Below are 13,718 nucleotides of genomic sequence, written 5' to 3'. Positions count from 1 at the left end.
TTTAATTCAGCAGCCACTTTTTTTTAAGCCCTGGACACATGAACCAAAACTGGAGACGTGCGTCCTGTGACACCGACCTTTAATTTATTTTGTTTATTTTCTGATTTTGTTCTTCTAACATAGAGAGCTGTACAGGAATCTGAGGAGTGTTGTTGTTGTTGTTGTTGTTGTTGTTTTTTAAAGCATTGTATCTGACAGCTGAAGTGATTCATTGTTATTTCATCCATCAATAAACAAAAGTGAAGCTTTTCTCTCCTCTTTGTCTCCTTTTATTGGCTCGGAGTGCTGTGGGCGATAGGAAATCTACGATTATCACCATTATCATCGTCATTTTCAGCACTGACGTAAGTACGGGTCATTGACTTCAATGTATTTCCATCATCATCATCATCATCATCATCATCAAGTCCTACACCACTGTGACGGACATTAACTCTATTTTTAAAAAAAGAAAAAAGACTGGGTTGAAATGATGCTGTTGTTGATGTTTAAAAACACTGCAGCTGGAGAACGGACACCGTGAACTCCATGCGTTGCGTCTCTATGGCAGCAGTGGATGTGATGTTCCAAAGCAAACAGAATGTTACGCTGTAATCGTCAACGTTGGTCGTTCACATAATACATATCAATTATGCATTTTGTTATGAACGAGTGCGTAGTGGAACGCCGTCATCATCCGCCAGGCGTGAGCAGCCCAGGGAATTACCACAGAGTTGGTCAACATGTGTTCTCCAGCAGGAGCCAACGAGCAAATTCAAACTCACACACCCTGCCGTGGCCGAGGCTGCGGATGAAGCACAGAATCACAGGGAGATAATCAGCAACAGTCACCGAGGAGCGACTTCTACAGCAGGCATTAGTAGGAGACACAACACCGAGGACAGGGGGACGAAGACCGTCTTTAATTGGGATTAAAAACCTTTAGTCAAACGAGGTTTAACTTAACATTCATCCAATTAACCACCTGCAAACGTAGGAGGTGGAGGAATCCTCCCGGGGGAATGTGTGGGTGACCAGTCAGCAGCAAACTCTAACTGGGTCACTGCTGTCACTGCTGTCACTGCTGTCACTGCCCAGTAGGAGGCAGAGTTTCAGGTTAAAGTAACAGAGGAAACTTGAACATTTAGTCATTGGCTAATTTCTTTTACCGCAGTGTTATATCAATGACAAGTTTTTCCTACGTTTTTCTTCCAAATTCGAACCAATCTTTAAATGTTTTTTCTCGATTTCTTCTTTAAACACAGCGTATAAATCTTCGTGTCTCTGATACCCTGGGAATGATCACTGGTTTCTTTTATTTCTCAGATAAAAGGGGCGGCAGGGGCAGAGGAGGGGGGGTGAATCCTGGGTACAAACACAAAGGTTTGCCCATCCATCAGAGAACTGTGTATAAACAACAACCATTTAAAGTCACATTCACAAGTATAAATAGTGAAACTTTAACTTTTAAATAAAAAAAGTAGCCAGGAAAGGACAACACACTGTATGTGGGTGAAAATATATGAAACTGAACCGGCTGAATTTGGATGACAAAAAAAAAAGGTTTTTGGGGGAGGTCTTGATTTGGGACTCGATCGATGCAGGGTCAAGAGGTGAACATGTCTAGTATTCAAAAAAAGTTTAACTAAAATACTCCCCTTTTCTTCACGTCTTTAACAAAAACACAATGAACTCCATTCAAACCCAAGGTGAAGTTCAGATGTTCTCCTCTGCCACAGTCACAGAGCTGCAGACCAGGCAACAGAAAATGTCCAACTTTACAACAGGATTCAGTCAAGTGCTGTCAGACCTTTCACCGTTCGTCTGCCGAGCTTTTTATATTTTCTCCTCTGCTGCACTTAGCTGGGTTCATCTTCTCTGGTACTGATTGTCAGGTACCGAGTCCGTGTCATGTCGAGTAACCTGTCGGTTCTAATGAAGGCACCGCGTGTTTCTTTTGTTGTGCTGCGGAGAAAAGCACGGCTAATCACGCTCAGTACCGAGAATCGGTGCATTCTGAATCATGGAAACTGCGCTCACAATCAACGGCAATCATGACGGAGCGTTCACCGCTGCACCGTCTCCCTCGTCCCACCCGTTTGCAGCTCCTAATGTATGAAGCTCAGAGTGAGAGGGGGTGAGAAAATAGAGACAAAAAAATGAGGATGATTTGAGTCTTTAGATGGCGCCGGAGAATAATGTTATCAGATATGACAAAAGGCAAGTTCCTTCCTCAGCTTTGTCTTCTTTGTTACTATTTTCTCACACACACACTGCCGTCCCCCGTCCCCCCCCTTCCACACACACACTCACACTCTCACTGACCTCCTTTACCATATAATGTCTGCAGCACTGACTTCACCCATTTATTATCCTCAGGCCACAGGGTAAATATTCATTTCCCAGGCAGCACTGATGGACAGAGGACTATCGGCCGACCGATATCGTCGTCGTCGTCACCGATATTAGCACGATTACGTAAAGAACCGTCAGTTTTTTCCTCCAACAATGAAAACCCGAAGATGCAATGCCTGGATTTTGCCAAAATATACTTGAATCTGTGCCTCATTCACACCAAGGTGCTACATGTTAAATTAGCTCGTCGCAACATAGGCTAATGCCTCAAAAATCGGGGTGAGATTTATCAAGATGCGACATGTGAAAATTCAATCACAATTCATAAATGTTAAAAAATTACTAAATGACTGGAACACAACCGCAACGCACAGCAGGGAAATATAAGTTGCGCATGTTGCCCAGAAAGATTCTTTAAGGTATCTGGGCATACCACCTTAAAAAAAAACTTTAAGGTGGTCTGTTATTTAATAAGGAACGGAACCCTGATCTGGTTCAGTGACGATTTTGTTTTGATATTTTTTCAGATTGAATGTAACTTCAATGTATTATTACTGAACAAGCTAGCTGTGGTTTATTTAGTAAAACATTTCTATTAAATATAAACTCTGCTGCTAAGAACGCTCCACAGAAGACGGATGAATTTTGACCCTCCTTCTCAGAAGAGCAGCCACAGCTCCTGCTGTTTGACACTTTCATCCTGTATTTCTCTACTTTCACTGAAGGTGCGGTTTGTTCCTTAAAGAGCACCTGGTTTTTGTCCTTTTTTTTCTGCTGACAGAAAATTAAAGGCTATTTCTTTTCTTTTCTTTCTTTCTTTTTTTTTTTGCCCTCATTTCATTAGAACTGAAGTCTCATGTCCAGGGGCTTCAGGATGAAAAGAGGAATCAGGAAAGCTTTTGATAAAGACTCATTTCCTCCTCTGCGTGAGACCCGTCGTCGTCATGAACGGCTTCAGAGCTCCTCACACAGACAGGCCATAACACGGAGACAACAGATGGAGAATAATCTCTGGGATCTGTGAACCACTCAGACCAGTGGGTGATCACTGAGTAACAGCCATGGAGACTGTTTCCATGACCCGTTGCACAATCTATTTCTCAGCCGTGTTACGATCAGGAGAGTGACGCGAGTTTAAAGACGACGTTCTCGCCCTGATCTGAGCGTCATTCGTATTCTGAGGCCGATTACTGTCAACACAGGTTCAGATTGAGGTTTTTATCTCATTAAATAAAAAAAAAATTGGAATCAGAAATACTTAATATTTCATTGGGAATTAAAAAAATTGGAGTCAGAAATACTTAATATTTCATTGGGAATAATACCGATCCCCCAGAGGAAATTGTCGGTGTTGCAGCTGCTTCTGCCAAAAAGCAGAATCAAATAAAAATATGAAAATCTATTGTAATAAATGATAAATATATGTTTATGCAAGATAAATATAGAATTTGTGGTTCTATAGTGTAGCGGTTAGCACGCCTGCCTTTCAAGCATAGAGCGAAGAGTTCAATTCCCAAAGAAAACCACATAGGTGGCGCCTCCAGGGGGCAGCCTGTTGCAGCAGAGCAGCTGTTAACGCAAGCATTTTCTCAGTGTGGGATCAATAAAGTTCATATAAGAAAAAATAATTTAAATAAATAATTAACATTATCTTCTGCTGTTTGTTGAAAAAGTGTGAAACGTTATCATTTTCTTGTCTGTATTGTTATATTTTTTTTATATTCCACTCCTACGCCTCCGTCTGGATTAAACAGAGTGGCAGACAGGACCAATGTTGACTTATGTTGTCGTTAAGCTGAAAATATGCAGCGGGGACCATAAAAACCCAGCGCTGCGGTGTTTTATATCTTCTGACACTTTCATCACTTTTCGAAGCAGATTTTAAATTAGACTTGATGTGGATTTGGTTCTGAAAGTCACAGAAGGTAAAGTGGAATTTAAAAATCAAACAAACAAAAACCTTTTTCTGTCCAAGAGCCAGACGATCTAGTTAGTTAGACTGTCACTGTTGGACCTGGACTGATGGAACAGACAGATGGATGGATGGATGGATGGATGCGTCACTAATGGACCTGGACTGATGGAACAGACGGATGGATGGATGGATGGATGGATGGATGGATGGATGGATGGATGGATGGATGGATGGAGGGATGGATAGAACTCGAACTAAAAGTATGCTAAGGTTGGCTAACTTCAGCTGCAGTCTCTCCTGTTTTACTGTTAAAGCTGAGCTCTGTTCATGTCCACGTCCAACTTCCTGTCAGCTGACCTCATTAATGCCCCCCAGTGGTGGCCTGCTCTACAACAGGCTCCTAATGAGGAGCTGACCATCCATGTCTGATGGCCGTGGGCAGAATGAGTCGTTACTGTGGCAGAAACTGTGGCAGTGATGAGAAACAAAGACGAGAAATCAGACGTTCAGGACAAATTATTTCATGTCTGAGTTGATCCGCGGTTCTTCTCGTCTTTAATCCACCTACGATTCTCAGCCCAGGGAAATTAATTTGCTGCTCAGGATTATTCTGAAGGTTGTGGGTTTCATTACTGAGTCGACCAAAGCCAAACATCTGATGATGAAACAGTTTTGTACCTCATTACAACCTAATGTTGTGTTTTATATCATTATTATTATTATTATTATTATTTTCCAGTACCATTTCAGGTTTGTTGTACGTTGATATCAGGATTGTGTTTCTAAAAACACCTTTTTGCACTCACTGAACAAAAGCCCCCTGACTGCCCCCCCCCCCCCCCCCCCCCCCCCCCCCCCCCACTCCCTGCTGCTGTTTAACAGTCCATACTCTGCTGTTTTTACACGGCGTTGTTTAATCCTGACATTTCTGTTGACCTCCTCGTTTTATATCAGCACTGTTATGAACAGGTCCATTTGTCCATTTGTCCATTTGTCCAGTCCACTTTGACAACAACAGCTTTCGTTGAACTTAAACTAAAAAAAAATTCTAGAATTTTTTTTTTTACATGTTGAGGGAATTAGTTTTCTTCTCTTTTCTTTTTTTTTTAAACAGAGTTAATTAACAACATCATTAAAATGTCACTTCATTAACACCATCAACAGAAACCATTAGCTGCACCATTAACTGATTCTAACAGCCCTGTGTGGGACTTCACTGACATCCTGTTGCTCAGCTTTCACATCCATGAACACAGGAAGCCGACAGACCTGAGTCAGAGTCAGAGTCTTAGTCAGAGTCAGAGTCAGTCAGAGTCAGAGTCAGAAGAAGATGTCATTATAAAGAAAATGGAAAAAGAAAAAAAAAGAGAGACTTAAAGGTTAAAGGCGTTCCACTCTACTGTACTGTACTGCACTGTACTACTGTAGCTCACTCTTATATTGACATACATATATATGTATATATACGTATATACATTATATATACATTGACATATACTGTATATGTGTGTATACATATATATACATATATTTACATAAAAAAGGAGCAGTTGTTTTTGAAAGTATATTATTTCCTGCTGCTCCCCAGTATATTTAGATAAAACATATACACACATTTATATACAAATATATGTATGTATATAAATATACATACATATATATTTACATACATAAATATATTGGGGAGCAGTGGGGTTGTAGGAAAACATTATACTTTCAAAAACAACTGGTCTTTTTTAGATAAATAAAATATAAATATATATATATATATATATATAGATAGATAGATAGATGTGGCTTGACTTGTCTATTGACGACATGCAGATTGACACTGTCAGCTCTGTACACACACCTGATCTCTGCAACAGTGATGGAGTATGAACTGCATTTGGATAATTTCACGTCAGGGTTTTGTGAAAATGTAGCTGTTCATTTCAGTGATGTATGATTTTTATTTTTAAACTATTTCTATCGGAGACGACGGTTCATCAGTAACAGGTGACGGAGCAACATGACTTCTAATAATCTCCACCTGACATTCTTTAACACCGTTTTACACCTTGATTCATGATGCGACCTGCACCACTTACATGTGACTCTGAGCCGCATACATTTGAATACATTTATAAAGCCGTCCATCAATGTGCTGGATCCCAGTGGAGCCACTGCTCAATGAATCAATGCTCGGCATCAGTGTGACATGTGGCCCGGTGGTGGTTTATGGTAATGACACGGGGAGCTGATGATGAGTTGTTTTATTATGTTGTTACGGAAACTATTTGTCGCCACATTTAGACACATCTAAGCTGAGCTGCTTTTAGGAAGTCGTGGTCAATACATTGGTTGCCTCATCTTTTGCCAGGCAAGTTAATACTAGCCACATTACCGCCACCTACTGGATTGGAGTGTGTGTAAAACAGGTTTTACTATAAGATATTGTAGAGAAGATATTGTGGGAACTCAATAATTAAAAGTAAATTACACTACTATTTCATCTGTAAGAACGTTATGTCTGATTTTACACCGTCCATAACTGAGTTGTATGAAGTGGTAGATCCTATAATTAATTCAGAACCCCCCCCCCCTCCAACATGTAATATGGTCAACAAAAGTCAAGGAGTCCTTGCTGAGACCGGAGACAATTTGTTTTCTCCATGATCTGGTTTGCAATAAAATTGTCAGGATAAGATGAACACTCTTATCTCCAGGGTCAGGTCGGATGATGAATAATTAAAGGTACACGGCTTTTAGCAAGTCACAACAATAGAAGCAAGAGAAGCAAGAAAGAAACAAGAATACAGGTAAAAGATACAGGTGAAAGAAAGGATGGAGAGAATCATCTAAACTACTCCTGCCTCCTGCTGTGAGAACCTCAGCTGTAAAAGGTTCCCAATAATTACTTTGTACATTTTTAAGCGAATCTCGCAAAAATTTCTGAACAAGGATTTTTTTTTTTTTTAAATCACAATGTAACACGTCAAAACAAAAGCCTTTCCAGTGACGAGCTTTTCCAGTCTGATTGATTCTGATCTGGAATTGATTTTTTTTTTGGGGGGCGGGGGGTCTTGAGGTCACAGGGGTCAACGGATTCCACCTTCCTATTACCTTCCCATGAATCCCTCTTCAGTGTTCTAAACAAAGGGAAATCAGCGAAGATACATGTTTGTCTAATACATTGATTGACTGTTGTTATGGTTGAATCAGTGGCCATTCTCTGTAGCTTTCCTGGAATCAATGACAGAAAATGTTCTGTCCTGGGCAGAGCACATAGGTGTGAAAACTTATTTATAAAAAAAAAATATAATTTTAAATATATATATTTTTCTTAATACTGACATAAATTTCTGTTTGTTTTTAACCAATGCAATGTACCAGTCAGGTATCAGTTGTTTGTATTATATTAAGCAAAGTCAATAAAATGTTTATGTTCAAAACTGTGTGACGCCCAGAGGAAAAAAAATCCATCAGTGTTTTGGATCAATACCATTTTTCTACCATTGAAATCAATAACTCAACATATCGTATAATGAGTTTTGTTCCCAAGCAGAAATGCATGAACTGTATATAAATATATAAATAAAACATACATAAATAAATGACAGTATCATCAATTATTAATTCCATTTGTATTTCTCAGGGGCCACGGCAGGTGTTTAATAATCAAGACTTCTGTGGTTTGAAAGATTTACCAGTGGTTAATAGATCCAGTAGGTGGCGGTAATGTAACTCTTCATGCAAGGCAATTAAAACCTAGGTTCATCTTCATGTCTTAATATGTGTGACATCACAGTGTGACATATCTTTAATTCAATTAGTCAATTTAATAAAGATCTCAAAACATTAATTTTATATTTTTTATAACTCAATAAATATATTGATATATAAACATTAATGTTGTGATTTCTTGCATATTTAAAATCACTTTTACACAATGCAAATCCTTATGGCCATAAGGTAAAATTGTAGGTAAATTTGAGGTTCTCAATATGAGGTCCGTCACCCTCATGAGGGGCAGTGAATGTAGTGAGAGCAGGCTGTGAATTGTTTTGTGAGTTTCTAAGTACAAGCCATTACACCCAGATACAAAGCCCAGCTTTACACAGTGTATAAAATAGTAGGTCCCTGCCCCATCTCTCCATCAGGTCAAAGGTCAATCACCTGAAAAGCATTAAAGATTGCTGCAGTAAATGATATTTAACTTTCTCATTTCCCTGCGCTGTTCTTGTACCTTTCACTATGATGTCACATGTGTTTATAATCACTAGCAGCAGCGTCCGCTCTCTGTTTGTTTGTGTTTTTTTCTAAACTAATTGATTTTCTAAATTGTGCCTCGGAAAGGATCCATTTAGTCCAACCATTTAGTTTAACCTTCAGTTACCACGATGTTTTTCTTCCTCTCCGCTCTTTTCTTATAAAACCCTGTATTTTTTCTCATATTGGCTACGGCTAAACATCGAAGCTAATTTAAGGTCCTCTCCAATAAAATGTGTTTATTATTATGATTCTCTTCTAGTTAGCCACCTCAGCCTCCAGATGAAAGAGTGCAGGGCTTTGAAGTCTGTTTACAGACTGCAGTGTCAGAGTAACAAACTGGCCAGATGCCGCCGCCTCTGCCGTTGGCCAGAATGCGTTCGTGGAGTGATCCTCTGAGTTTTACGAGGCAGCTGAAGGTTAGTGCTCTCCAGCCTGACGCTGAAGACGTTTATTCATTCCAGAAGTCTCATCTCCCGACAGAGCTCTGAAATCTGATGATGGGATCTCGCTCGGGGCCAACTTTCTATCAGGACCAAACACACGGAACGGAGTCAACCCAGCTCTCAGCGCAGTGACGTCAGGGCATTAGCATCGCAGGACAAATCCGGTTAAGTTGTTTGTTTGTTTGTTTGTTTGCTCTGGAGCTTTCATCCTTCTCCAACGTAACAGTAATCAAAAACTCATACAGAGGTAATTTAGGTGAAAGCACTGAAAGAGAAATATCGATATTCCTCTTCAATTTCACTGGTGATAACAGAGGCGGGAAAAACGATCCGAGGTTCTAAAGCAAGAAAATCAGGAGTAGCAGAAAAGTACATGAGTGTGGTGCCGGGCGTGAGGTGAAGTGTCAGGTTCATTTCAAAGTGTGCAGCTGAAGTGACTGATTCAAGGTAGCGGTGGGCGTAACTTAATTCAGTAGACACAGACTTGATAGATGTGAGTGCAAATTACACAGATTGAAAGACGATCGTGTTAGCATTCGATGTTGTGACGATCGATTTGATTAGGAACCTTGGACCAGCCATGGCTAGCAACGGAGCGTGCTAAAAGAGTAAGGGGTTAAAAGCCAGATGTCACTTTGTCAATAGGAAAACATAAATGTGAGTTTAATGAAGGGTGGAGCCCGTCAAAGGGTGGAGAAAGAAATGTCTCCATTCTAGAAGATCGTGTGATTTATTAACGCCCCAAACGGCAGCAGCAGTCAGCTAATGACTGCAAAGACAGAAGGAAGAATGGAAGGGTAAGAGCAAAGGAGAGGAGGGTGTATCATTTCTCTACGTCTTTGAGGTAAGGGGCTTTTAATCAGCAGATGAAAGTGAGCACTCTGCTGCGTCTGTGCTACTTTCACATGAAAGAATAGTTGGGTTCAAAGCTGTCATTAATGGCTTTCACCACCACCGATGTTTGACCTTAAAATCCCAGACGTGGCGCAAAACATTCGCCCGACCGTTTGAAGAGTCGGATTATAATGAACACTTTATAAGAGGAGAAGGGTTCCACCAAAACTCCGGCTCCGTGTGGTCAGTGTTACTTTGTTATTGTGTGGTTGAGATTGTGAGAGCTGACAGCGCATTCATCAGGATGGTAATCAGCAGCAGCTCCTCAGCAAAGGACGCATTCATCAAGATGATGTTAATAAAATGGCTCTTTAATAGCTTATCCTCCTTCACAGTGGAAAATCAAGCTGTGATTTTTCACACAGTAAAGATTAATGTGTTTGGTAGTTCAGCCGAGTGTGTTGCTGGGCTGCCTGCAGCAGAGGAATCCATTATGGTGTTTGTATGATCCTCTCACAGATTAATTTAATCTGAAGAGCAAACAGAAAGAAAAACAAATATGTGTGTGCATGAGGAGGGTGTGTCACAGCTTCAATGGTTTTCAAGCCATGGTCCCCAAACTTTAACTGTGCAAAATTTAAAAAAAAAAGTCTAATCAACCATAAATTTTACAACCCATCTGCAGTACCACTGCAAACCCATAGAGGTCGCAGACTACCTATTGAAGTTGTTGTAAACAGTTAATATCTGAGATAATAGTGTTATGAGCGCCAAAACAAAAATCTGCCTAAAAAAACTGCAGTTCCAGTTCAGTTTTTTAGGTGAAACTGAACAATGAAGGATTTAGATTCCATTTTTATTATAGTTGAAATATGAGAGAATGAAGGAACAAGAACGAGAACAAGTTTTATGTAAAGTGAAAAGATAAATACAACAGTGTTTTTTAGGGCTTTAAACCGTCAACAATTAAGTTTTCAATCTGGATTAATCACGATTAATCATAGTAGTTACTCACATTTACTTTAATTTAATTTAATTTGTCAATTTCTGCATGCCGGGCATTAAGATGGTATTTTAAGCTGCAGATGCATTGGTGAAACTAAAACCTTTTTGTGTGCAGAGACGCAGACACAAATTGTTGGACAAACAGTGTGTGAAAGCTGAATGATAAAAACTTCTATTCTAGTTTATAGACTACAAAACAATGGAACTTTTAAATGTATTTTATATGATGGAATCTACAAGTTCTTTCATTTCACGCACACGGACTAATGGCAGCAGCTGACAGTTTGCTAGTTAATTCAGTTCTCCATTAAATCTATAATGAGATGCGATGAGAATGTGTGTTTAATTTTCCATTTTAAATGAGAACACGTCTATTAATTCCACAGAGTGGCGTCGCACTGTTTTATAAACAGTCTTGTCAAATAATGAACTGCTGGGGAATTAAGGAAACATATTGAAAACAAATTAAATGGATCCAAAACAACTAAACTGAAATGAGTTATTTTAGTTTTAAAAAAAAAGAAAATCATCATTAATGTTCTTCCTCACTGTGACATTTCAGTGTTCGCCAACATCGAAACTTGCTTTTCCCACAGTCGTTTTCTGTCATATTTATTGTAGAACAGGTGAATATATACGTTTTAATGAGTGCGTGTAAAGTAAATAACAACCACAATGTTTTTGATGAAAACAAAAAACAAATAGTATTTGCTAAGATTTCGTTTTAACCGTTCTTGGATCAGTGTGTTGATTTAAAAAAGAGATCAAATTAAAGAGGGAACTTACCAGACCAGCAGATTGAAGAAGACCTGAGAAGACCGAACACGAAACCTGCAGAAAAGATCGGTATAGATTAGCGGTGGGTACAAATATCGATTCATCGATGCATTGTAATTCTTTTTTCCCCCACAATTCCATATCGATTGTGTTGAAGGGACGAAGTGGAGTGGAGAACAGTGCCCTCTGCTGTCAGAGAAAGGCACCTACAGAGTCACTCGGTGTAGTGGGGAGGACATTTGTGCTGAGACTTCAAGATGTTTTATTGCTCAGAAATGTCATCATTATTATCATGAAATTATCTGGTACTTTAATGAATTATTTGTGTACATTTACTTGATACTGAATCTATATCCAATCACGTGACCGAAATAATGGAAATCCAATGATAGTATTTAGTGGCATTCTGATAACATTAAGGGGTGATTTTGGAAATAATGCAAATCCAATGGTAGTAGTTTGTGGTATTCTGATAACATTAAGGGGTGATTTTGAATACTTTCCCCCCCAGTTCGAGAACCAATATCGTACTCCATCAGTGCAATAATGTAGAGGCAGAACAGATGTTCCTCCACATGCACCTCTGGCTCCGTGGTGAACCCTCGTTCTTGTTTCCTCTGGGAGGCAGCCCTTTACAAATATGTCCAGCTGGTCTCGCTGAATGTGAGAAAATGTGATAACACCTGCAGCTGCCATTTTAGGTCATCATCCAGAACTGAGGAGCGGCAATTAGTTCATGCTACGACAGAGTTAAGTTGGTTTGTTTTTTTCTAACAAAAATTATTTTGTGACAGGTGCTGAAATGTCTTTTTAATCCTCTCAGTGACGGCCAGTTTCCAGCTGAGCTTTAGCATCACAGACCAGAACCAGAGAGTTAGTGAACATTCAGTTTAAACTCCTCGGTATGGGATGCCTAGTTAAAAAAAATAGAAAAAAAATTGGGTAAAATAATTGCTTCTACAATACAGTATATATTGGTTTTCTGGCCATACACTGAAAATGAAAAGTTCATAAAAAACACGGAGGATTTTAGGAGCTGCACGTGTATCAATGTTTTTAGTGACATGTCGACTAAATCAACAAGAACATCATGAGTTGGGCAACGATTAAAAATGTGATATTGATTTATAGCCTTTTTTTGTAATAAAGTGTGATTAATTGAAAATGTATTTAATCACACAGCGATTAAAGGCATTGTGTGAAATTCAGTGATGTTTTTTACCCTAATCTTAACAAATAATAATAATGATAATAATAATAGGTATTATTATTATCATTATTATTTCCTTTTTATTATTAATTATTAAACACATGACCATTATATTCTAAAATCTTTAACTTTGTGTAGTCATGTAATTTCATCACTTTTGGAAGCAGTTTGACTTTACAGCATTTTATCACAGTTCCACCATAAACTGTACTTTATCCTTGTCTGTATTTCTTTCTCGCCAAAGTCTTCGAGAAGAAATCCAGAGCCCATATCAAAAAAAAAAATTCCCTGGTCCCACGACAAAGATCCAATTTCCAGGCTGAGCTGCAGCTGGAGAGGGTGGAGCGGCAGAGAGCAGCTCTCAGACATGAAGCAGTCTGAACTCAGAGAGAATAACCACAGCCCTGGAAACAATGGTGGTGTTTTCTGTGGAACAGTGTGACGGGCCCAGTCGCCAACATGAGGGCCATGGAACCAGAGGTTGGTTATCAAGGCCTCTCCACCTGCTGTGGTTTTAAAAACACCAGCCGTTGTTTGACGCGCGCTGTTAAAGATGCTGGCTTTTCTACATCACTGTGTTTTTCTCTGGGCCATGTGGACCTGCAGTAACACGCAGACACCTGAACCTGCCACAGGTGAGTCCACGTCAGACAACAGTATTACATCACAGGTAACAGGAGGAGCGAAAAGATTTATGCCAGTAAATAAAATGTGACTTAAAATTTACAGGCTGCAGTTTGGGAAAATTCTTCAAATGTGTTTTTTTTCTTTTGCTAACAGCATTAACTTCCATATGAATTTATTTTTCTGAATGCACATGTACATTAGCTATCAGTAAAAATGTGTCTTTGGAGTCACATGGACCATATATAAAAAAAATGGACAAAGCTTTGACCATTACAGGATCTGGAAGGCGGTTGAGCTGCAGGACAAGTCAAATGAATAA

At 39.3% G+C, this 13,718-nt stretch overlaps 1 protein-coding gene and 1 long non-coding RNA gene across 2 annotated transcripts in view; one reads left to right on the top strand and one right to left on the bottom strand.

Moving 5' to 3' along the window:
- The window catches only part of LOC103385860 (uncharacterized), a 40,237-nt gene that overhangs the window by 12,261 nt on the left and 14,258 nt on the right, over positions 1-13,718 (bottom strand). Inside the window, exon 2 of the long non-coding RNA XR_003051169.1 lies at positions 11,572-11,616. This is a non-coding gene — a long non-coding RNA (uncharacterized LOC103385860). The remainder of the gene's footprint in view (positions 1-11,571; positions 11,617-13,718) is intronic.
- Positions 12,891-13,718, top strand: part of LOC103385861 (von Willebrand factor A domain-containing protein 1) — a 5,987-nt gene continuing 5,159 nt past the window's right edge. The window contains exon 1 of the mRNA XM_025060323.1: positions 12,891-13,407. Coding sequence (XP_024916091.1) covers positions 13,326-13,407 — 82 coding nt within the window. The 5' untranslated portion in view covers positions 12,891-13,325. The remainder of the gene's footprint in view (positions 13,408-13,718) is intronic.

This window comes from Cynoglossus semilaevis, chromosome 11 (genome assembly GCF_000523025.1).
Source record: "Cynoglossus semilaevis isolate Cse_v1.0 chromosome 11, Cse_v1.0, whole genome shotgun sequence".
Lineage (NCBI taxonomy): Eukaryota > Metazoa > Chordata > Actinopteri > Pleuronectiformes > Cynoglossidae > Cynoglossus > Cynoglossus semilaevis.
Note: the sequence above shows the minus strand (reverse complement) of the source record. Positions and strands in the feature narration are given on the sequence as shown.